Source organism: Passer montanus, unplaced genomic scaffold, assembly GCF_014805655.1.
Source record: "Passer montanus isolate IOZ18808 unplaced genomic scaffold, ASM1480565v1 scaffold75, whole genome shotgun sequence".
Taxonomy (NCBI): Eukaryota; Metazoa; Chordata; class Aves; order Passeriformes; family Passeridae; genus Passer; species Passer montanus.
Window position 1 is genome coordinate 359683 of NW_024372702.1, and position 22751 is coordinate 382433.

Genomic DNA, 22751 nt, shown 5'->3' on the forward strand with positions numbered 1-22751 from the left:
TAGTCTGGAATATGACAGGAAGACAAGGGGAATATATTCTTTTTCTGCTTTGTCTTGCAGCTTCCCCCCAGTTCTTCAGTTCTTTGACAGGTCATGCCATTTTGATGCTTATTAAAGCCACTGATTGTGATTATCCTTCCTTCACTGAAGTTCATTCATGTTTCTGTGATATCTGCATTCCAAATGATGATGCGCAAAGTGAGAAAAATGGCAGTCTGAAATGGCTGACTAGTGCTGTGTCTAACCTTGACAGCAGATCTCTAGGTTTCTTTCTTTCACTGTTCTCTTGATCTCCAGTATCCTGCTACTGTGCCCTCTCCACCCAGCAGACTCAGTGTGCCAGTTGCCTTAGTGCCTGTGGGCAAGTTGTGCCAGGGGACTGTATTGACACCAAGATGCTCAATTCTAACTTTGACCAGAAACACTATATTTAAAACTTAATTGAAAATATAGTATGAAATAGTCAGTGTGTTACCTTGCGCATAGCCCTTGGCTAATAACAGCAACAACAAAGTATTCTGCAAGCTAAGTACTAAGTTGACAAAAGCTTGGGAGGATAGAGTTGAGTTCATGTAGCTTCATCATTTTCACTTCTGTTTAGAATGACCCTCTGAAAAAGAGATTTTTTTTTTAAAACAAACATTGCTTTGACCAGCATAGAGGCTGCATGTGTGTTCCTAGGAAGAAAATAGCAAGAGGAAATTGGCGAAATAGTGTGTGAGAATGGGGAACAGATAAAATGAGAATTTAAGTAAAAGAAAGTGCTGCCATGTACCAGGCGCAGGATACTGATAGGATAATGACAAAATAACCAGGATCAGGGTCCATTTGTTTAATCTTCATTCAACCACTGATAAACAGCTTGCTCAGTGACAGCTTTTGCTGCCTTTGTTAAATCCTCAATGAACTTACCTCTCTTTCATTTGCCGCAGACAGCCAACTGTTGCCTGGGAATAACTTCACGAATGAATGCAACATTCCTGGAAACTTCATGTGCAGTAATGGACGCTGTATCCCAGGAGCCTGGCAGTGTGATGGGCTGCCAGACTGCTTTGATGACAGTGATGAGAAGGAATGCCGTAAGTAACCATTGCTGTGACCTTATCATGCTTTTTATCACAGGGCTTTGCTAACTGGTGTTACTGCTGTGTTCTGTGTTAGAGAGGGAACAAAGCTGCTGCCATTTTCCTCATTTAGATCTTGTTGGAAAAAACATGTAGGCTTTAATGTTTCAGGTCTTTAATGTTCTTCAATGTCCCATTTTAATACAGCACTTGGGGAGGTACCTGAGCTGATGGATAAATTGAGATGGACTTGACATACAATTCTTCCATGATGCTCTGTGATTTTTAGGGATCTTGTATGTACTGCTTCTGTACACTGGTGTAGTGCTGTAAATTGACCTTCACTACCATCAAACCTAGTTCCTTCCATTTCAAAATTGTTGACTGTATCCTGTGATTTTTGTTCCCTCCATGCAAAATGCAATTCTTAACTCTACGAACTTTAACAATGACTTTCTAAAAAGTAGGCTGAATTAATTTGCTAATTGGTGTTTTTTAAGTTTCCTAAAGAACTTCTAGTTCTAGAGAGCTAAATAAGTCTGATCTGGTTCTCATCTGTGATTTCATCTTTTTCTCAGTATTAAACAAGATTTAGTTAATGTTACTCAGCCATAACATGAAACTTTCCAGCCTACTTGTGTTAACCAGACAGCAAAATTATGTTGTAGCATAATGCTGTGATTTGAAATCCACTTGAGAGTGAAAAAAAAAAAAATTTCATATGATTCTAGAGCAACGGAGAAATTTCTGAGACATTACTTGTTTTCATGTAGCAAATGTGGTTTCTCTATTTGTATACTTTACAGAGGTTTTTGTTACACTTAAACTGAATTTATAAGAAGCTTACCTTTCCCAGGACATTTCCAAGACAGCATTAGCTTTGCTGATAGAGCAGAAGGAAAAAATAATAGCTTCTTTCAAATTACCTGACTAGAAATACTTGAGTTGTTAAATGCTATTGCTTTTTTAAACTTGATTCCTCTTCTTTAACCCCAGTAATCCATCCCTTTTTAAATAATGGGGCTTTAATACCTGTGCTGTGTAAATTTCCATATATAGTTTTGCTTTAGGCCAGTGAGCTTTGCTCACTTTCTAAAGAATTAAAACTGTCTGTATTAAGTATCTAATGCTTTGCAGTCTTTGTAAGACGTCAGGCTTGTGTTGAAACATTGAAGACAGGTTAATTTAGTTTGTTTTTCACACTTAAAAGTTGACATGAAAGGATAGGCCTGTTGCAAGGATTGATCAGTGTAATGCATATCTGTTTAAACCCTAGCAGAAATTATATCAGTGGGAGCTTTGGCAAGAATAAAAATACCTAAAGTTCAACCTGTACCTTTCAGTGAGATGTTCCTGATGACAACAGCTGTGTGACTCAGGTTCCTCATTACTTGGCTCCTGAATAGACTGCTGGCATGATTTTGGTGTGCTGCTTCTACTTTTTAAAACAAGCTGAATGACAGTACTTCTTTGTATTTATAGAACACACAACAGGAGTTTTTGTGTCTCTAAGAATGTTGTCATTGTCTACCTTGTATAAATTTTTTCATTTGATACAATTAGATTATGTTTATGGAGACTTTCTTCATGAAGGCTGGACTGGGTATTTACTCAGGAATCAGTAAAAAGAAAATATTTTTTGTGACTTTCTGTTCAAAAATTTCCTTACCAAAATCAGTTGGGTCTGGTGAATTGCAGACAGTAATAAACATAGTAACTGACAATAAAATATAAATAGCTGTAAAATGGCAGTTCATAAAAGCTATTCTTGTCACCGCAGACTCAAATAAACCTCAGTGATGTAGGCTATGCTGCAGCTCTGAATTTTAAGTTGCTGCAGAGCTGTCCTTCCTACGTTTTTTTCAGATACTTTTATCCGGCTTGATTGGCTGACAGTTTCCTGGATGAGCATCCTTTTGATCCTACACAAATTGATGGAGATAATTAGACTGTTCTTTCCTCTTGCCATACATCTATCTGCTATTGGATCACCCTCACAAATGTAAAGCTAGCATACAAAAGAGGCTTGCAGGGAGAGCAATCGATGAATCCTATTCTGGCCTGCTGTTAACAGGTCAGATAAGCCAAAACAGAATGGAGATAGTGCTCATTTGAATGTCCCCATTTGTAGTGTTTCCAACCAGTCTTTTACATTATAAAGTAATCAGAAATTGGATGGGCTTGTACAGACCAAATCTGATGTTAGGTTTGTTCCTAGCTCAGAGACAAGGCATTGAAAAGCAGCCTTATAGGTGTATATATTTTTTTTTCCTCATAATTTTAGTCAACAGTTTGTTACTTTCCTTCTGTCAGAACAGGGCTCTGCTTCCTAAAACTTACCTTGCAGCAAAATTAGAGTTTGTTTTCTGCTGTGATTTTGCTTTGCAGTAGCCGAGCTGTTGATGGTGAGCACAAAGCCATAGGAGTTGCATTAGCAGCATGAGATGGCTGAGTTCCCAGTGTGTTACTACTCACAGCTGTACTTTAAGCTGCTTTGACTGTGATTCCTCATCAAGTAACTATTTCACACTGAAAAGTGTTAACCTTGCTTAAAAATGTCTGTGTGTGAGTAGGAGTTTGGTTACAGGGTTCATTTGTTGTGAAGAGGAGTATGCTGTGTTGTGGCATGACCATGAGGAAGTAGTCATGCACATGTATGTGGTATCTGGAAAGTCTTTCTCTTCTGATTTGTCTTACAGTTGAATGTGGATGTCCAACAACATTTTATCAATTCCCTTGCTTTAGCATCTCATCCTGTCTGTCCCCCTTTAAACAGGAAAACTTTGAACTCCGGGTCTGGATTTTTGTGGCCAGCAGGTGGAAAAGTGATGGTCTGTGTGTGAGGAGGAAATAAGATGCAAAGCACATTGTCCATTCATGTCTGATCTCTTCCCTCTCTTCCTTTTGTCCCTTTTCCATCTCCTCTTCTGCCATGTCACTTTGCTTATGGCCTTTCCTTCATCTCCCACTCTTGCCAGAACCCACATACTCATACACCACCTGTCATCTTCCGTGCTTCCTCTGTGCCCTTACCTGTCACCTTAACACATCCTATGCCAGCTGTCTTTGTGCTGTTTAGTGCACTGAGCATTTCTCATACTCTTGCCTTCTGTAATGGTGATGTGATTACTGAAAAATGTTACCTGATTTTATGTGGGAAGGAGGGTTGAGGAAAAGCATGGAAGGGAGGGAATAAGCTGAGACAGTGACTTCTCATTGTTGTAGTAAGAGCTACTTCTTGAAGAACAACCTTGCTTTATTTCTTCCTCCAAGCAACTAATTGGGCTTGAAAAAGATTAACTTACCATATCAAAATGAATGTTTTGTGAGTACTTCCAGTTCTCTGTAGTTTGACTAAACTGCTGTCATCAGTGTATCTCCCGGTGGAGAACTGTTTTGTAGTTCATCCCCATCTTGTGGTTCTCTCCTCAGCCTGTCGTCCAGTATCTGTCACGTACATTTCTTTGAAGTGTTGCTATTACTACTGCTTTTCACCGTGTAGATCATATACAAAGGAATCTGAGGCTCTTCTTCACCAATGCAGAATCTTTACCTACAGGACTTTCCTGTGAAGCCTGGAGGGATTGATTGCATAGATCGTAAATCCTCCTCTGGCTGCATATCAGGCTTTATAGACACCTGGTGTTAGTGCCTGCCCTGGTCAGGTTGGGAGCTGCATGTTGTCAGCACTCAGTTCTTTCTATTATCAGGAATGGAAGATACAAAATTTTGCAAAATGAAGAGCCTGAATGAAAGGAGCCTAGAAATGTGTGCTTGCATGTTTTGAAACATTTTGAGGTAAATGGATTATCTCAAATGCTGACTTTTATACCTACCTGCTGCCCTGTTCCTTTGGAGCCAAGACGTGTGTCTTGCACTTGGAAGGATTCTCATCATGAGATTCAAGAGTGCACTAATATTCTTAGTTAAGCTCATAATTTACTCTGTCATCTCTGATTCCTCTTTCCTTTGCTCTTTGTACATCTTTGTATTAGATTATTACAGAGAGAACATTGTGAACACAGAAAGGCTTTTGTCACTAATGAGCAGCAGCTAGTGGGGAGATGGCATGTGCTGCCTTTGTCAGCTAAACGAGCAGCAGATGGTGGGGATTCAGAGCATGGCACATCATCCACGCTAAGTGCCTGGCATGACAGCAGCCAGAATTAGAGACATACCAAATACCCAGGAGTCTGGATTTTCCTTTGTTGCTCTTCTGAGAGATGCCAAATTTGTATGTTTAGCTATGAGCAAATAGTGGCACACAGTGAATCAGTGACTATCTGTGTTAATCCAAGGACTGAAGAGTGTATGCTGTGGGCTAGAAGAAAGCTGTGTGCAAGGATAGCCTCGGGGCAGCATGTTCTCACGTTCCAAGCCTCCTTGTCTCGATTGTTTCTGTTTCCGGTTGGCACTGTTGCTCATTCAACACAAACATAAAGGTAAAGCAGGTTTTTTCAATGCTAAAAGCTGTGACCAAGTTATATAGATGTCTGAACAATGGACCATCATCCATGCTTGTAAGAATGTGCTGGCAACACACTCCTGGGCTGGCTAGCAAGGGCTGGTCTTAAGGAACATCCAGAACTGTGGTAATAAAAAGCTCATTTCATCACCAGCAATCCATCGTCATCAAACCTTGATCTCTGATCGTCCTTCAGACAGAGCAAGTCTCCTCCATGGGGGAGAAGGTCTTTATTAAATGAAGTGCTGCATGAAAATGGTCCATTATAATTAGGATTCCCCAGACAGGTATTGAAGCCACCTGCCAAGCAGGCTTCCGCTAAAGGTCAGTTCTGTCTCTTTGCCTGAGACACATGTGCTTGCAGGGAACCCAGTGCAATCAGAACTGAAGGTTTTGTAATACCTGCAGTCCTGGGTTGCACTCAGCATGGGGTGATGAGCCAAGCTTTTCTGCAGTTTCGCAGCAGCAGGCTCACTCAAGGTCCTGAAAACTGTGACTTGTATTTGGGCAGTCTGAGAAACCAGTTTAATCCAAGTGTCCAGTAGATCCGGTAAGAACATTTCCATTTCTATGTCAGGAAATTGAAGCCCATGGCACCCCTGCTGAAGCTAGGGTTTGGTGACAGACACTAAAGGAACTTCTACACCTGGCAGGCTGCATGCCATAGTGGAAGGATGAAGGTGTGAGGTGGGAACATGTTCTGGTTATGGTTGTGACCATGCTTCTGTTGCTGATTTTGTGAGAATGCAGAAGTATTTTTAACTATCTTTGTCAGGTAAGTGGAATAACATTTGAGATAGTCCTGTAATTACTTGTTCATTGCTGATATGTTAGCATATTAATCTTTGATTTCATATTCTCTTGTGTGTCTCTTAACTATGTTCTTGCTCTTACCCTGTAGAGTTGGAACTGTGTGTTTATGTATAGTAAACATGACCTATTTTGTCACATTCCATTCTGTGTCTATCTTTCCTGTGTTGAGTATGTTTGCATTTCCATTTAATCTATCTAAATGCACACAGGGTTTTGTATAAATGCTTTATAGTTGCAGAAGATTTTATAGCTCTGGTGTCCTTGGGGTGTGGAGTGCTGGGGTGGGAGATGTGGCACAAGTAAGCCTCCATCATTCAAAGTGTTTGTGTCTGCATGCTTGCTCTAAATCTTCATTGTCTCTGCACTGGTGAGGACTCGAAACTGGATTAGCAGTATATTGTAGTTTGAAAGTGCAATACATAATAACCATTTTTAAGTTTCCCCAAGGTTTGCTGTACCTTATTTCCCTTGCTTTTTCCATCTCCAATGTGAAGCTTTCTTACCAGACAAGTGTTCACTGCTCCCTCTGGCGTTCGCCTGCGACAGGTGTTGGAGCTCCCTACACTGAGGAGCAGCGAGGCCGCGGGTTCGCAATGATCAGCTACACACGGCCCCGGGGGAGAGAGAAAGAGTCCTTTCACAGGAATGCCAAATGAAACCCACGCTCTGCAATTAGTAGCCCGGGTTTCCTAGATCATGTGAAGAATACTTTACTGTGCTCTAAACCCTTTCATTTGGGAAACTGAAACTCTTGGAGAACAAAAGCAGATTAGCTAGGTTTTCATCAGGTGAATTTTAACTGATTTAATTGCATTCAGTTTCTACAAAAGAGATATTTTTTTAACAACTGCATCTGAGGAATGGAAAGTATTTAAAAAATAAAAAATCCCACTGGAACCAAAGTCAACTCTGAGGAAGTTTGTCTGTTATTGGAGAAGCTCTTAAGTGCAAGAACTCCTACACTTGCTGGCAGGGGCTGCAGTAGGAAGAAGGTGGTTTGAGTGGGGGCTGCAGCGGCTTCAAAACCTTGTCATATGCTTGGAAGACTCAAATGAGGACTGTCAGACTGCCTTGTCCTGCTTTCTTTGATGTAGGGTATATTTCAGGAGGTGGCCTTTAGATTTGTTGCTGTTCCCTGCTTTAAAAAAAAAAAGGTAAATCATGAAGTTTACCCTCAATCAAGAGCACACTTTGAGTCTGCTCTACAGGAATTTCACAAGTTGGTAGACTAAGGCACATTATATCTGCTTTTCCCTTTGTAAGTCCCAAAATTACAATAGAGGCAAAGGCAAAATTTAGTACTAAATGGTCATTATTAACAACTCAAATACTTCTGGCGACAGTCTGAATTTAGATGTGTGTCCTCACCTTGTTAAGGTTTGCTCTGAGAGCAGTCAAAATCATGACTTCCACACTGATAAGAATAAGTACCAGCTTTAATAGCCACTTTTAAAGACAGAGAAAAAAAATCTTGTAAAGACAATGATTGCTACAATCTTTATAAGGTATTTAATAAGTGCTTATTAAGACAGTACGGTTATTACAGCAGAAGACATTTTGCTTGGATTTAACCACTTAGCAGGGTCAGTCTAATGAATGGCTTTCATGTACAGGAACAAAGGTCACAAAGTAACTCTGGCTCCTATCATTTTAAATACTAGACTTCCAGTTTGACAAGCAGAGCTCAGTGCACTGAATAATGAGATGTGGTGTTTTGTTACAAAGAAATGTCTTCGTCATTCAGAAGGGATTGTCTAAACCAGCTGAGATCTAGAAATACAGCAGTGGGTCAGGACTTGGGCAGGACTAATCTTACCCATCAGTAAAGATTGCTCACTTTGAATTAATATTCAGTAGTCCCAGAAAATGATTCTTAAAGCAGAAGTTAGGTGTAGACTAACAGTAATTCTACAGAAGATGAGGGGCAGGATGATATTTTGAAGAGATGCTTTCAGATTCCTGGGATTAAGGTCCAGCATTGCATACCTGCAACGAATTTTTGGACCACCCCATCATGTATAAAGGTGACGGCATCTCAGCTGCTGCAGTCTGTAGCTGCTAGCCAGGTGCATTTTTTAGCTTTGAGAAGTTACCATTGCTGATAAGTTGTATTCTGTCTTGCTAGTGAACAGCTTATAGGCAGTGTAGCTAAATAGCTGTGAAATGGTCTTGTATGAAAGCTCACTACATTTTGGAGAAGATAAGTATTCATTAGTTGCTTATTTGCAAGTAAGTGGTTTAGTGACCTGGCACTTAAAGAAAACCTAAGTAAACAAAAAAATCTTAAAAGGGGAACTCCAGCATTGAGATAATTTTTTCACATCTGAGGATTTTGTTACAACCTTATGATTGTAACATAATTCAAAAGTATTCTATCTGAACTTGTAGTCTTTAGTTCATCAAACCTCTCTCTGCTACTTTGGGAAGTGTTGAGTGGCTGTGATAAGGTTCAAAGTACTTATTAGAGGGTTAGGTGGCTGTGAACTTTGGTCATTGTCTATGTGTAGTTGTGGAGGTGATGACAAGCCTCTGCTGCAAATGGATGTGCACCAAGACAGACGAATGGTTGATACAAAAAGTGGAGCTAGCTGTCAAATACTGACAGATTTTAAGTGCTCTGTGATTGCCTATGAGCATGAAGGAGGGTGATACAGGCACAACGAAAAAGGTAAATAATAAATACATTAATATTAAAGCAGTATGTTAAAATAAGTAGTATAATTACAGCAGATGGAATAATAAGTAGTTCGAAGTAGTGCTAACATAAATGTGAAAGGTGGAAATGTGAGGCTTGCGGCATTTTTTTTGAGTGTGATCTGGGAGTTTGACTTTTTTTGTAAACAGGACTAACAGTCTGCCTTTGTGGTGCCCTGCTTTACACTACATCTCCATCTAGTGCATTTAAAATGCTTCCAAAGGAAACAGGAGCAGCCACAGAATCTCAGTGTCACGCAATGATTGGAATTAGAAGGGGTTTCTGAAGGTCACAGTCAAACCCTGCTGCTGAATCAGGTTCACCTGCAGCCAATTGCACAGGATCATGTTCAGGTTGCTTTTTAAAAGTTTCAGAGGAGGAGACTCTAGAGCTTCTCTGAGCAGCACTAGCTCTGGACAGAGTACTCCCAACACAGCCTCACTAGGGCAAGGTAGAGGAGAATTGGCTTTCGTCCAGTGCTCAGGTACCTCTCCTGTTCTCCATGATCTTTCAGAGGTGATAGAGAATGGCTTAGCAGTGGCATCTCGACACATGTTGGTGCATCCCACTGTGCCCCATGGATTTATGCGTGTCAAGTTTGCCTGATCTCTTACCTGTTCTTCCTCAGCCAAGGGAAAGTCATCTTTTATCCAGACTTCCTCTCTTACTTCCATGGTTTAGGATTCCCAAGGGCTGGCCTTAGCAAAGACTGAGGCAAAGAAGGCATTCAGTATCTCAGCCTTCTCTGTATTCTTTGTCACCAGGGCACCCACATCGTTCCCAAATGCATGGACTCAAATTTTCCCTGGTCTTCCTTTTGCTACTGATGTACTTGAAGAAGCCCTTCTTGATATTCTTGATATCCATTGCCCATTAATTCTAAATGGACCTCAGCTCTTTTTTACCATTTTCCCTGTCTTCTCTGACAGCATTCCTGTGTTCCTCCTGAATGGCTTGTCCCTTTTTCCACATTCCACACTATTTCTTTTTGAGGTTGCTAGAAGCTCCTTGCTTATTCATGCAGGTCTTTTACCCTCTTCACTTGATTTCTTACTCATAGAGATTCACCTGCCCCCTTTGGTGCATCCCTATGAATAATAAATTAAACAGTCTGGAGGTTGAAGGAAGTGCTACTTGAGTATTAACCAGTTCTCTTGGACCGTGCTACCTTCTAGGGCCATAATTCATAGGATTCTGCTCCAGATTCGTTTGGCCTTGAGGATGTCAGAGTTAGCTCTCACATAGTTCAGTAATTCTAGTTACTGCCTGGCTTCCTCTACTCAGGATCTTGAATTCCACCATCTCATGGTCACTGCAGTCAAGGCTGTCCCCAGTCTTCACATCCCCAGCCAGTCCTTTTTTGTTTGTCAGTGCAGCTGTCCAGCAGCAGCACACCTCTCCTCCACCAGCTGTGTCAAGACATTACCATCAGTGCTCTGCAGGAGCCTCCGGGCTCCTGTCTGCCCATGAGTTGTTTCTCCAGCAGAGATCAGGGTGGCAGAAGTTCACCAGAGCTTGTGGCTGTGAGGCTCCTTCCAAATGACTGGAGAATTCGTCATTGACTTCACCTTCCTGACAGGGTGGCCTGTAACAAACACCCACAGAAGTGTCACCCACGTTGTCCCTTGCATGTTGACTTCTTACCTGTAAGCTCTTGTCTGGTTCTTTACCCAGCCCAAGGCAGAGCTCGATAGATCCCAGCTGCTCTCTCACATAAAGAGCAGTTCCACCACCTCACATTGCTGGCCTGTGTTTCCTAGAAAGGATGTAGCCATCCATGACAGCATTCCAGTCACGTGTGCTGTCCCACCATGTCTCTGTAACTGCAGTGAGAATGTGCACACAGATCTCTAAAGCTGCCTGGTTTTTCTCAGTGCTGTGTATTGGTGTACAGGCATTTCAGAGAGGTAATGGTTCCTGCAGGTTTTCCTGGAGGAAGTGGTGCAGGAGGATCCACCGAAGCCATAAACACCCTTGAGGTGGTTTTCCTTCTGGATCTCATCTTGGTAGTCAGATAGGGAACATCTGTTGTTGCTGTGGTTGGCCTGTTTTATTCCCCAGCTGGATGTGATGTAGTGAGTGTTGCCGCTTTGAAGCTCACACTGAGTCCTTCAGTTTAATGCCTGCTCACTGGGTTGGCCAATCTTTGTCAAACATCCCCTTGCCTCTTCTAGACAGGTGGATCCCTTACAGGACAATAAATAGGGATTATTTTTTATATTGACACATTTTGGTGGGGATTGTGTTAATATAAGGAAGGAGAAAATATAACAGCAGGGTCTGAACTTATTAAGAGAGAAGCCAGAGGCTAATTAGCATCCTGAAAGGATCATGGAAATGAAAAGCTGCTGTCAGTAGATTTTGTATATTAACATTAACAGAATAAGCATTGTCATGTGCTAGGATTCCAGCAAACCAATCTTTAGATGTCTCATTCTTACTTAGAACCCAGTAATAATTTGTGTAAAAATCTAATGAATTTAACACCTCTTCTTCTAGATAACTAGTATATATAGCAGAAAGCTAGGAATTTCTCTATTAAGGTAGTTGTATGTTTTGTAGTAGGTGCACATATCCACATGGAAGATCTCTGGACTTCTAGTCACATCTCAAAGTCAGTGAGTGCTTTTAAGTCTCCTGTTTCTTGCTGCTTCCTGTCATCTCCTGGATGACCTGGAATATTTCTTGCAGGTATGTAAAAAACATCAGAATTCTTAAGCAAAGCTGGATATTAAACAATGCATGAAATGAGTATCAGCATTAATTGGGAAGATGCTGTAAGGCAGCTGCTGATCTTTTTACCACTTACTCAGATGGCTCTCAAACTTGGAATATCAAATTGGAATTAGCTCTTGTTTTTACTCATGATTAAGCAACCAAATACTTAGTAGTTATAATAAGATTTGTAATTAAGTGACCATGGTGAATGTTTCATTTGAAGCTCAATTACACATGAGTAGGGGCAAGTGCAATAGCTGCTTATGTTTGATAGCTTTTTATGCAGGGAGATCAGGAAGGTTTGTGGTGCTAATTATTTAATCCTCTTGATGGAGGTCAGTAAATAGCCCAGTTGGAGAGCTTGGAATTGGACAGGTTTAACTGTTGGATGGAATCAGTGGCACAACTGAAAGAAAAAGGACAGGTAGGTGGAATCCCAGAATAGAGTGAGGGATTGTTGCCCATCAGGCACACAGTTGTTCCTGAGGAGTACTGCTACTGAAGTGCCTTAAGGGTGGTGTTCTGTCCTGCCTGCTTGCATCCTGAGTAACTTAACAACTCTGAAATTGTGCTTGCTTCGTCCTTTAGTGTGATGTTATTGTTTGGGTTGTTTAGTGAGTAGTAACTTCTAAAATACTTCTCTTACTGAGAAACTGCTTTACTGAATGTCTGAAAACCAAGGTTTTTGTCTGTGCTCTCCTCTGACATCTCTGCTTTCTGATGATTTTGAAGGACTAAAACTGACTCCTAGACCATGAAAGATTATTTTAGGGCCTTACTGTCTGGCAAGAATTAAACGCCACCAATACATAGTAATTCAGCTCTGAAGTGCTTTATTTTTTTACCATTTTAGAAGGAAGCCATTTACTCTTCATAGCAGCAGACTGCCTTAGCTTTTTTTGCTTTAGTACTGTCCTTTCTCTCTTACTGCTAACTATAGTGTAAATATTACTCATGTAGGTGGTTGATAGTTTACTATATTGGAGGCAACCTCTGATGCTTCCTACTGGGCTAATTTCACTAGTGAAAAACCCATAAAATTGCTTCCTTTAAAATAAAGCACGTTTTAGGCTCTTTGTGTTTGCATTAGCAGTTTAAGAATAGCAACTCTTTCACTTGCCTTGTTAAACAGCGAGCAAAAGCAAGAGTGACCCAAGGGCTTTTTGTAAGTGCAGTGAATGCTCTGCAGTTGGCTGTGTTTTGTATCATAACTCAGTAACTTTAATAATTGTTTAGTTTTGAATTGGAGAAGTTCTGTCATAGTGGACTGTTGAGTGCATTTTATACTGACAATATTACTCAAGTGCTAGGTTTCTTCTAGATAGGAAGAAGCAAGCAGAGGAAGTCAAACTTCTCTGTTCTGCAAGATGGCCCTGTTCCAGAGCTCTGTGAACCAACAAATTATGCATTTGCCTTCAGTGCTGAGGCAGCTGAATGACTGCAGGTAGCAGTGGCTTTCCATTGGGAACAGAACTGAAAATACCATAGGGTCCAAAGAGCAGTTAACTAACGCAAAATAACTGTAAGTGTTAACAGGGTTAGGGTTTATATCGATTCTTGGGGTGAAAGGAATCAGATCCTGGTGCTATCCAGTTTGTGTTGCATATTGTTGTCAAATCAATCCTTCTTTGTAAATTGAAGTTGAAACCTTTATCTCCTTCCTGTGAAACCTTTACTGAAATGCTGCATCCCACCACGCATTCATCAAACGAATCTGGTTTTACAGTGCTGTCTGATGTGGCTGTAGCATCCCTTACCTAAAGTAACCACAACAGAGGAGTTTAAGGTGGTTTATTATCAAAGTCAGGAAGATAGTGATGGCTGTGCAGTAATGCAGCATCTGCACGCAGTGGTTTCTGTCTGGAGAGTTGCTCTTGTCGCATGCAAGTAATCAAGTTTTGATTAGCTGAATAAATCATTATCTGTTGTTGAGTTGAGATCCGTAGCTGTGAAGCAGTATAAAGTTACTTTGCTTGATTGCTGCTTGGAGAAGTTCTAAGGCAACAATTTAGTACAAAGACTCTCAGGTTCTGTGCAGTTTACTTCTGTCTGTACGTTGTATCTGCTATGTCCTGTTTCCTCACTTCAGATTACAAAATAATTGAGAAACATTTTAAAACGGAAATGTTTGTTAAATTAAAAGAAGGAAATAGGCTCCTCTGCTGGCCTCATCGTGTGGGGTGCTTGCTGTGTGGTCTTTGCATATTACATGCAGTATTTAGTACCCAGTTCACTCTAACTACCTGTGAAATGCTTGAGGTGTGGATAAACTGACTCAACAGTAACAGTCATAGAATCACAGAACAGTTTAGGCTGGAAAGGATCTTAAAGATCATCTAGTTCCAGTCCTCCTGCCCATGTGCAGGTGTACCTTTCTCCAGACCCCATCCAACATGGCCTTGAACACTTCCAGGGGTAAGGCATCTGCAGCTTCTCTGAGCAGCCTGTTCCAGTGCTTCACCGCCCTCACATTAAAGAATTTATTCCTTATATCCAATCTAAATCTACTACTCCCTTTCAGTTTAAGTCCTGTCACCACATGCTCTCGTAAATAGTCCCTCTCCTGCTTTCTTGTAGATCCCCTTCAGCTACAGAAGGGTCACAGTAAGGTCACCCCAGAGCCTTCTCTTCATCAGGCTGAGAACCCTAACTCTCTCAGCCTGGTCTCATAGGAGAGGTGCTCCAGTCCTGTGATCCATTCTCTGGCCTCCCTCTAACAGGTCAATGTCCCTCCTGTACTGAGAACCCCAGAGCTGGATGGAGCGCTCCAAGGGTCTCACAAGGACAGAGTAAAGAGGCAGAATCCCCTCCACTGCCCTGCTGGCCACACTGCTTTGGATGCTGCCCAGGATGCATTTGATGTTCTGGGCTGCAGGTGGACATTGCCAGGTCATGTCCAGTCTCATCCACCAGAATCCCCAAGTTGTTCTTGGCAGGGCTGCTCTCAGTCCATTCACCCACCAGCCTGTCTTCACATCAGGTTTTTCCTTGACCCAGGTGCAGCGCCGTGAGCTTGGTCTTGTTAAACTTAAATATATATTATAACTTGTTAATTATAAAATACATTTGATGTCTTTGCTGCTTTATCTATGAAAAGAAAAATCACCTGCCCACTGTAGATCAGTTGTAGTCTTCTAATCAGGTTTCAAGTCATTGTAGCCATTAGTATCAAAATTGCTTTTATTCAAGAGTGTTACCTATATACAGCATAAGATTTTACACAGTATTGCCAAATCTAATTTCTTTTTCTCTGCTATTGTGCATCTCTGCTCAGAAGTAATAAAATGGATGACACTTTTTTTAAAAATAGTACAGTTTCACACTTGGAATCCTAAAGATACCAAAATGTTTTTCTGTTACTGCTGTAGAGCTGTGCCTGCAAACTGTCACATTGTCAGTGGAGTGTACTACTGGTCCTGATGGGAAGTTAGTATTTTTTTTAGAGCTTTGAAAGTAGAGGGTGGGAGGATTAGGTTCTGTGTAGCATAAGGAGCAGCTTCACGCACTCACATGTACAACTGCCAAAATAGTTTTTTTTAACTTGAGCAAAGCAACCTGGAGGGAACATTTGGTGAACTTGTATTGTGGCCAGCAACTCTCTGCCACCGTCTTCACCATTTGCTTCATGTTTCAATTTTAAGAGATTAAAAGAATATTTCAGTGAAGAGCAGTTTCTTCCCATGTGTGATGTAGTCATAGGAGGCTCCTCAAGTTCATGGTAGTTCACTGACACCTCTTTTTAAATACCATGACAATTCCCTTTTGTGTAATGTAAATACAGATTCACATTAATCTTCCAGTCCTGGGTCACTTCTGCCATGAGCAGGTAACAAATGAAGAGTGAAACTGGAGTGAATTATTCCTTCTGCCATAGGCTCACAAATTGGTTGAATGGCAGGTTTTTTCAGTGTTTTTGTACTTACTATATTGAATCCAGAGTAACAGTTTTGTGAGTTGCTCTGTGGTGTCTTGCTGTATTTCACCCCTTCCTGTCCAATGTGTGGTTGCTTGGTTTCTTCATTTCTGGAGACATGGGTTCAGGGGGACTTGCCTGCAAGTTCCTTTAAAAACAACCAGCTTCTTCCCTTCCCTTCCCTTCCCTTCCCTTCCCTTCCCTTCCCTTCAGCTGGTTGTAATACCTTGGATAAATAAGGTCAAACAATCCACGTGTGCTTCTACATTTTTTTCACTTCTCTTCTGTCATTTCCTGGTATCCCTGTAATTCTTGATTACCCTGAGCCTGTTTCAACCAAGCTTAGCAGAGAAGAATATAGATTTTAAAGACAATGCTGTCCTTGAAAGCTTATTGAGGCTGGAATCTCTGAAATAGCCAAATAGATAGCTGCTGTTAGATAAATATAAAGCTTCTCACATACAGATCTGCCTGAATACTCTTAACCTGTGCAGTAGAAGACACAATGATGAGCAAAGGAGAAGAAAACTTTTTGTAACAGTCATGTAATGGGAGTTGGAATTGCGGAGGAATGCTGGGATAGTGCAGCGCATGACTTGAATGTGCTATAGGCTGTCAGGATCCTGGTATATGTATCTGTTTCTTGTTAAAGAAAGGTGCCAAAGACCTGAAGAAAATTACAGCCCTTCATATTTAGAGTATTTCCAGAGATCCTGCAGAATGGGAAGGTAGGCTTCTGCTCTGGAAGAAATGATTGTCCTTTCCATAGGAACTTTATAAGCAGTGACCAAAAACCACATATTACTTGAAAACCTTGGGAAAACTATGCCAGGGGACAAGAAGGATGTCAAATTGAAAATAAAGCTGAAATTCTTCAGTGGAGTTCTCCAGAGTCAGGGGACGTGACTTGGACTTAGCCTTTACTGGTTTCTAATTTTTCCTGCATTTGTGTACAGCATATGAAAAATGCATTTTGTGTCTGGAATTGGAACTTGGAAAAGTAAGTTCTGTTTGGGAGCAAGACTTGTGTCTAGTAAGCAACTGACTGACTCGTGAATCACCTTGGTGGTTGAAATGCTCCTTTATACTCCTAGGGTCTCTAATATAAGTGTGAGTTGGAGTTGGGATTGGTTTATAGATCATGGCTGTTGCAAATATAGAGAATTGAATTTGAGTTTTGTTTGTTATTTTTTCCTTCTCTCCGGTTAAAAAAAAATAAATCAGTGGACTATAGAAAATGGAAACTTAGAGATAATTTGAAGGTGTTTAGTTCCTTGTTTGTTTTGGGTCTGTGGTTACTAGTATGTGTTTTTAATGAACAGTTATTTTAAACCAGAGTTTTCTTGTGCTCTGGCTTCTGTCTCTGGAGGAGGAAGAGAAGATAGAAAGATGTCTGGGGATAAAATGTTTAACTAAATATTATATAACTATCTAAGTACTACTTTATTAAATAATTGTCCTGAATGGTTTCTCTTTTTTGGAGGGTGTCTTTGTGCTTTATACAGAAGAAAGAGTTCTTGACTTTGTTCCTTGTCATTCTAGCATGGTTTTCTTCCAGGTGTGGCCCAACATAAAATACTATTTTGGCTTTACTGTGGTAGCTCAAGGCAATGTCCCAGATGTATTTTGTACCCTTTGGGGCCAGAGCAGCTGAGGATATTGTGACCTGTGCCTGTCATACCTGAAACGGGGCTCATGCACCGCTCTCTGCCACTTCTGGCTGCACGTTCACTCTGCTTAGGAACGTGCAGCCACATGACCTCTTCAGAGGGCGCTGGTTCTGATGACTCACAGTCTGAAATCTGTCAGGAATAATAGGCTACAGGAGTAAGAGAATGGTCCTTGCTAGAAATGTTAGAAGTACATAATTTTGAAGCCTTAATTTGTCAAGATTTTCAGAGAGGACAAAGAGCATCATTGAGTATGATTTGCCAGAAAGCTGATAGCCTCTGAATTCAGAACCCAAGTGACAAAAGTAAACCTGCTTGGAGAAATGGGATCCAGTAAATGTTAAAAGAGGCAAAATCAGTTGCTTCCCCCTTTTCTTATTTCTTCTCCTTCTTGAAACTCTCGGAACTTCTTCCTTTTGTCCCCTCTGGAACTGTTTTGGCTCAAAATTCATCTCTAAAGTAAGTTGTCTGGAAGCACTTGGGGAATGTTTACTTGGTTTCAAAAAGATGTTAGCTCTTATAGAAAGGAAAACAACGACAAAAGCACAATATGTGAAATATTGGGCACCTCTTCACATACATGTGCTATTATCACTCTCTTCCAGCAGCATCGTGGCTGGCTTGTTAGTGCATTAATACAGACTGTTTGCTTTGATGACACTGAATCAGTTGCTGAGGTTGTTTTGCTGCCTTTGTTTTAAGACTTTTGGGGGTATGATGATGCCTCACACCTCGTGGCTAATGAATTATTTAGCTGAGATCTGTCTGTTTCAGAACTCTAATACAGAAATTGGTCTTTGAAGTGTGTGAAGAATTGCCGGGACTTCAAATGTCTCTGCTGATGGTTTTCTATTACCAGAGGTGTGAAGCACAGTGGCCACTTCAGGGTAATTTATCATACTTTTCTGCAAAGTAATGGCTCACTTTCTTTTCCCCAAGTGGACCTTGGATACTCTTCAGAAAAAGTGGTAGTTGAATATATGAAATTTAGTGATACATCTTATTTTGTACTTCATAATTCTAATTGAAAACTACTAATAAAATGAAGAAAAACATGTAAGAGAAGAACTGTGAGAATTTGATTTTGGAGGACACTAAAGCAAGTTAGAATGACTGTGGTTGTCGTTTAAAACAATTTATATGCACTCTGTTGAGTGGTGGAAGAAAGTTTTGCTACAGTACTGTACTTAGTAGTTAATCCTGGAAGAGAGGATTCCTTCCAAATCAATGCTGTTTATCCCTATCAGATATACTTTTTTCTTTGTCTGAACACTGATAGTCCCTGACCTTGTCCTGGCCTTGTAAAACTGTGCAGATTGGTGTATTGATGTGCCTTAGGGCCACATTAAAAAAAACTTGCCTCTTGCTGTGGTACCCAGTTTGTCATAGTTCAAAACTTGTGAGTTGTAAGCATGTCTTAGATTTGGTATAGGGGTAGGAAACACTTGCTTAAAAGGCCAGCAAGCTCTGGATCTGGCTTCTTTCCTGGTGTTCTCCCCTCAGTGGCCTTAGCACATTGCACCATACACACCTTCCTGCAGTTACTAGCATACTCCTCCTGCAGAGACTGCCTTTGCTTTAGAGTGGACTGTGTGAAGTCTTCAGTGTCCTGTGGTGTGGTCTATCAAGTCATGAGATAATTTGAAAAAGCAAAAATGTAATCATTTGTCTTGTAAAATTACTTTTTTGGTTGGGAGTTGTTTTGTTCTAGGCTGGTGATATGATAGGGAACTACTTAACTGGTGCTTGCCTTGAGCATCATGGTGGAACCATCTGCATTACTATGGCTGAGGGCAGTGTTCTCTTGCTACGAAGAATGGCTGTGCAGTAAAGTAAAAAATGTGTAGTACTTGAGATCATAATGAGATTCTGTAATCATGTGTTAAACACATTTTGATGCTATTGTTAGTATTTAATGTTTTATAAATAGCTGTGCTGTGCAGCATGAGATACAACAGTCGTTTTGCACCCAGTTTTATATAAATCATGTTGAATAAAGGCAGTGTTATTTGTGTTTGCAGCCTGAAAAATATTTTTATGATGGTCTCTTGTGTTTTGTAGTCTCACAAAGACACTAATTTGCTTGTAAGGCATCTAACATCAGTGCCAACAGCACTGCATAGAGCACCCTTAACTGTACTGCCACAACGGGATCTCTAACCATTGTAAATTGTTTCCCTCCCCTCTGCCCACTTCTGTCTCTTCTCACAGCAAAAGCCAAATCCAAATGTGGTGCCACATTCTTCCCCTGCGCCAGCGGGATCCACTGCATCATTGGCCGCTTCCGGTGCAACGGCTTCGAGGACTGTCCCGACGGCAGCGATGAGGAGAACTGCAGTAAGTGGGAGCCTGCTTGCAAGTGAGGGCACTGCTGCTTACTTCCACTAATTGGTGCTACTTAGAAAGGAAACATTTGGTAGCCTTCAGTTTCTGAGTCAAATATTCCCCCTGTCATTTACAACCCAGATGATCATTGGCTTTTCACTTCATGAAAATGAGTCTGCATTTTTTTTTTGGGTCCATCTTAGTCTTGCTTTGTATATAATGCCTGTGTGATACTCCAAGCCCTTGAAATTAGTTTTAAGATGCATGTTTGCTTTGAACATGTTCTCTGTACTCAAATGTAACTCAGATTGGCTCAATTTTAATTGTTCCATTTTTATTTGCCTGGTTTTTGTCACTGAAGAATATGATGTATTTGGTCATCAGTGCATCTGGGTTTCTCTGTTTATACATGTTCTCAAACAACAAAAAAGCAAATAATGGTATATTTAGTGAAACAGGTTCTTGGAAGGAGAGGCAGATTCTTGAAGCCAGATCTGCCTGCCAATGCACAGCAGCAGGGAAGTTGTAGCAGAGAAATGATCTGAAGTACTGCTTGTTTTGAGCTAAACCCTCTGCATGTAGCTTCGCAGATCCATTTGTATCTGTAGGTCTAGCAGGGATATATCATAGCAGTAGGGAAACGTTATGTTGAATCCAGCAGCTCTGTTGTTACTGTCAAGAGCGGGTAAAAACATGGGTCTCTAAGTGAAAGATTGCAGCAAAATACTTGCTCATTCTCCTGTCAGAGGCATGCTGAGGTTTTGTTTTCAATGACTTTTAAAGGTCAGGAGGAGGACAGCAGACAGCAGCTTTCAGATAACAGATAACAAAAGGAGCAATCTTTAGCGTGATCTGTCACTGTCTGCTTCGTGGAGGACTTGTCTTTTTTGTTAGTGGTTGGTGTGCTTCCGCAGCATGAACCTCTCTTAAGGTGGCATCTGCTGTCCTGGAGAGACTGGTTTGGGCCCTGCTAGGACTATGCGGCTGTGGCAGGGAGTCAGCACTTCTGTGGAGAAAGCGAAGCCAGTGAAGCATTGGAGGCTAAGGAAATTACTCTGGATTATGCTTGAACAAGTGGACTAAAAATTAAGATTTTACAAAAGTGCTTTGAATATCCTTAAGGTGGTGGACTGACAAATGGCAGGTCTCAGCTGAAAGTGCACCAGCTTATGGAGTTCATTAGGAATGACAGAATTTCCTGTGAGCTTGTAGGGTGTAGCTCTATTGGGACCTTAGAGCTGATGATAACATGCTACTCATCTCCCCATTATTCTATGCCAGTTTGGCGCTTGGTGTTTTTTAGCATGTCTAAATGTCTAGTTACTGCTTAGGAAGAAGAACAACCATTTAGGTTCTGGGGTGACCTCAAAAATGCAAGTGTGCAGCAGTTTCAAACCAGGAGTTTTAGCATATTTGTGCTAAACAAGCTCTTGGGGAGCTGGAGAAATTGGGAGTGTTGTTTTTGTCCTGCAGGTTATATGCAGGGTAGACTATTTATTTTTTTAAAGTCTTTAAATGTAGATCTTACTTCAAAGACGAAAAAATGGAAGCCAGTTAGTATTTGGAAATTAATCTCCTTTGTTATTATGGTAGAGAAGCAGTTTGAAGTAGACAGGGTATCTAAGCAGCCTTTTTAAGATTTTCAGTTGGAAAGTTGCATTCTGTTTCAGTCACCCCATTACCAAAAAGTGTTTGGAGTTCAGAGAAGAGTGCCAAAAAGTATTAAAGGACAGAGGTTGACTTATGAGTAGATATTAAATCCAGCTAAACTATGCATATCTCAACGAAATGATGACTGTGTTGAAGGATATGGTTATATATGATGTATATGAAGGGTGCGAACATTTTTCCTTAAAAAGGAGTTGAAATTCAAACAGTGAGAGGCCGAGAGATTTCAGCATTGCTGTTACATCAATTCAAAATAGTGATGAGAATGGGGAAGCCTGTCAGAGGTAAATAAACCACTGCCTGGCAGTTCTCAGTCAAAATTGTTTTCTTACTATATGAAACTTCAGCTAAACTGAGCCTTCTGTAATGGAAATCAACAGGCAGTGTTTATGGTAGGCAGTTCTACCCTCCATATGTCTTCAGTGTGAGCAAATGTGGAACAGTGATCATGATTGGGCTCTCATGAAAATGAACAGAAGGCTTATCACAACTGTGGGTGGGCTAAATCTCTGCTAATTGTAATGAATCTTGCATAAATTAGAGGTTTCACTTTCCCTGGTTAGAGAGCCAGGGCTAGTTTGATTGCCAAGTTACCCCCACATACCCAGCGAATTGACCAGCTGTTGAGTTGTGACCTGTGGTTGATGCTTATCAGCTATTTAACTGTGTGAGCAAGAGAATTCTTAATGAAAGGTCTCACTTTCTCTTTTTGCAGCAGCAAATCCCTTGCTTTGCTCTACTGCCCGATTTCACTGTAAAAATGGTCTTTGCATTGATAAAAGCTTTGTGTGCGACAGTCAAAATAACTGCCAAGACAACAGCGATGAGGAAAGCTGCGAAAGCCCTCAAGGTAGGCACAGGGGTTTTATTCTCTTCTGCAATATTATTCCAACTCAACACAGAATATGCTCAGCAGAAAATATGCTTCTATTGGCTTGCTCTGTGTTGGCTAGCACTGCAGATAGTGAGAGTGAAATGTGTGGAGAGTGTGCACATGCATGCACTGCATTCTCAGAAGAGTGGTATCTTTTTCAGGTTAGTAAAAACACACTTTTGCAGGAAGTGCTTGTAATCTGTGATCCAGTGCTCACTGAAGTTGCTGGGAATCCATTTAGTATTTCTGTGAGATGGATTGGACCCAGGGGGATTGATAGTAAAACCTGAGTTGGAAGTGAATCTGACTGTTTACCAGATGAATAAATCTTGTGTATGCTTAAAGCTTTAGATCTTCATTGCTCAGTTACCTTCTGAAAGACGTGTTTAACTGCACGACAGATCTACAACAAAAACATTTATTTCTACCTTTCCTCTGAAGACAAGGAAGAAAAATTTTATTTGAAAATTCTTGTGTATTGGGTATTGGGAGAATCTCAAAACACAGTGACATTTTTATTCTTTTTAACCTATCATATAAGTCTAC

General features: G+C 40.8%; 1 protein-coding gene across 1 annotated transcript in view; it reads left to right on the forward strand.

The window, feature by feature from the left end:
• Window positions 1-931: 931 nt before the first annotated feature.
• The window catches only part of LDLRAD3 (low density lipoprotein receptor class A domain containing 3), a 71805-nt gene continuing 49985 nt past the window's right edge, over window positions 932-22751 (forward strand). Inside the window, exons 1-3 of the mRNA XM_039731036.1 lie at window positions 932-1079; window positions 19550-19675; window positions 22047-22181. Coding sequence (XP_039586970.1) covers window positions 992-1079; window positions 19550-19675; window positions 22047-22181 — 349 coding nt within the window. The 5' untranslated portion in view covers window positions 932-991. The remainder of the gene's footprint in view (window positions 1080-19549; window positions 19676-22046; window positions 22182-22751) is intronic.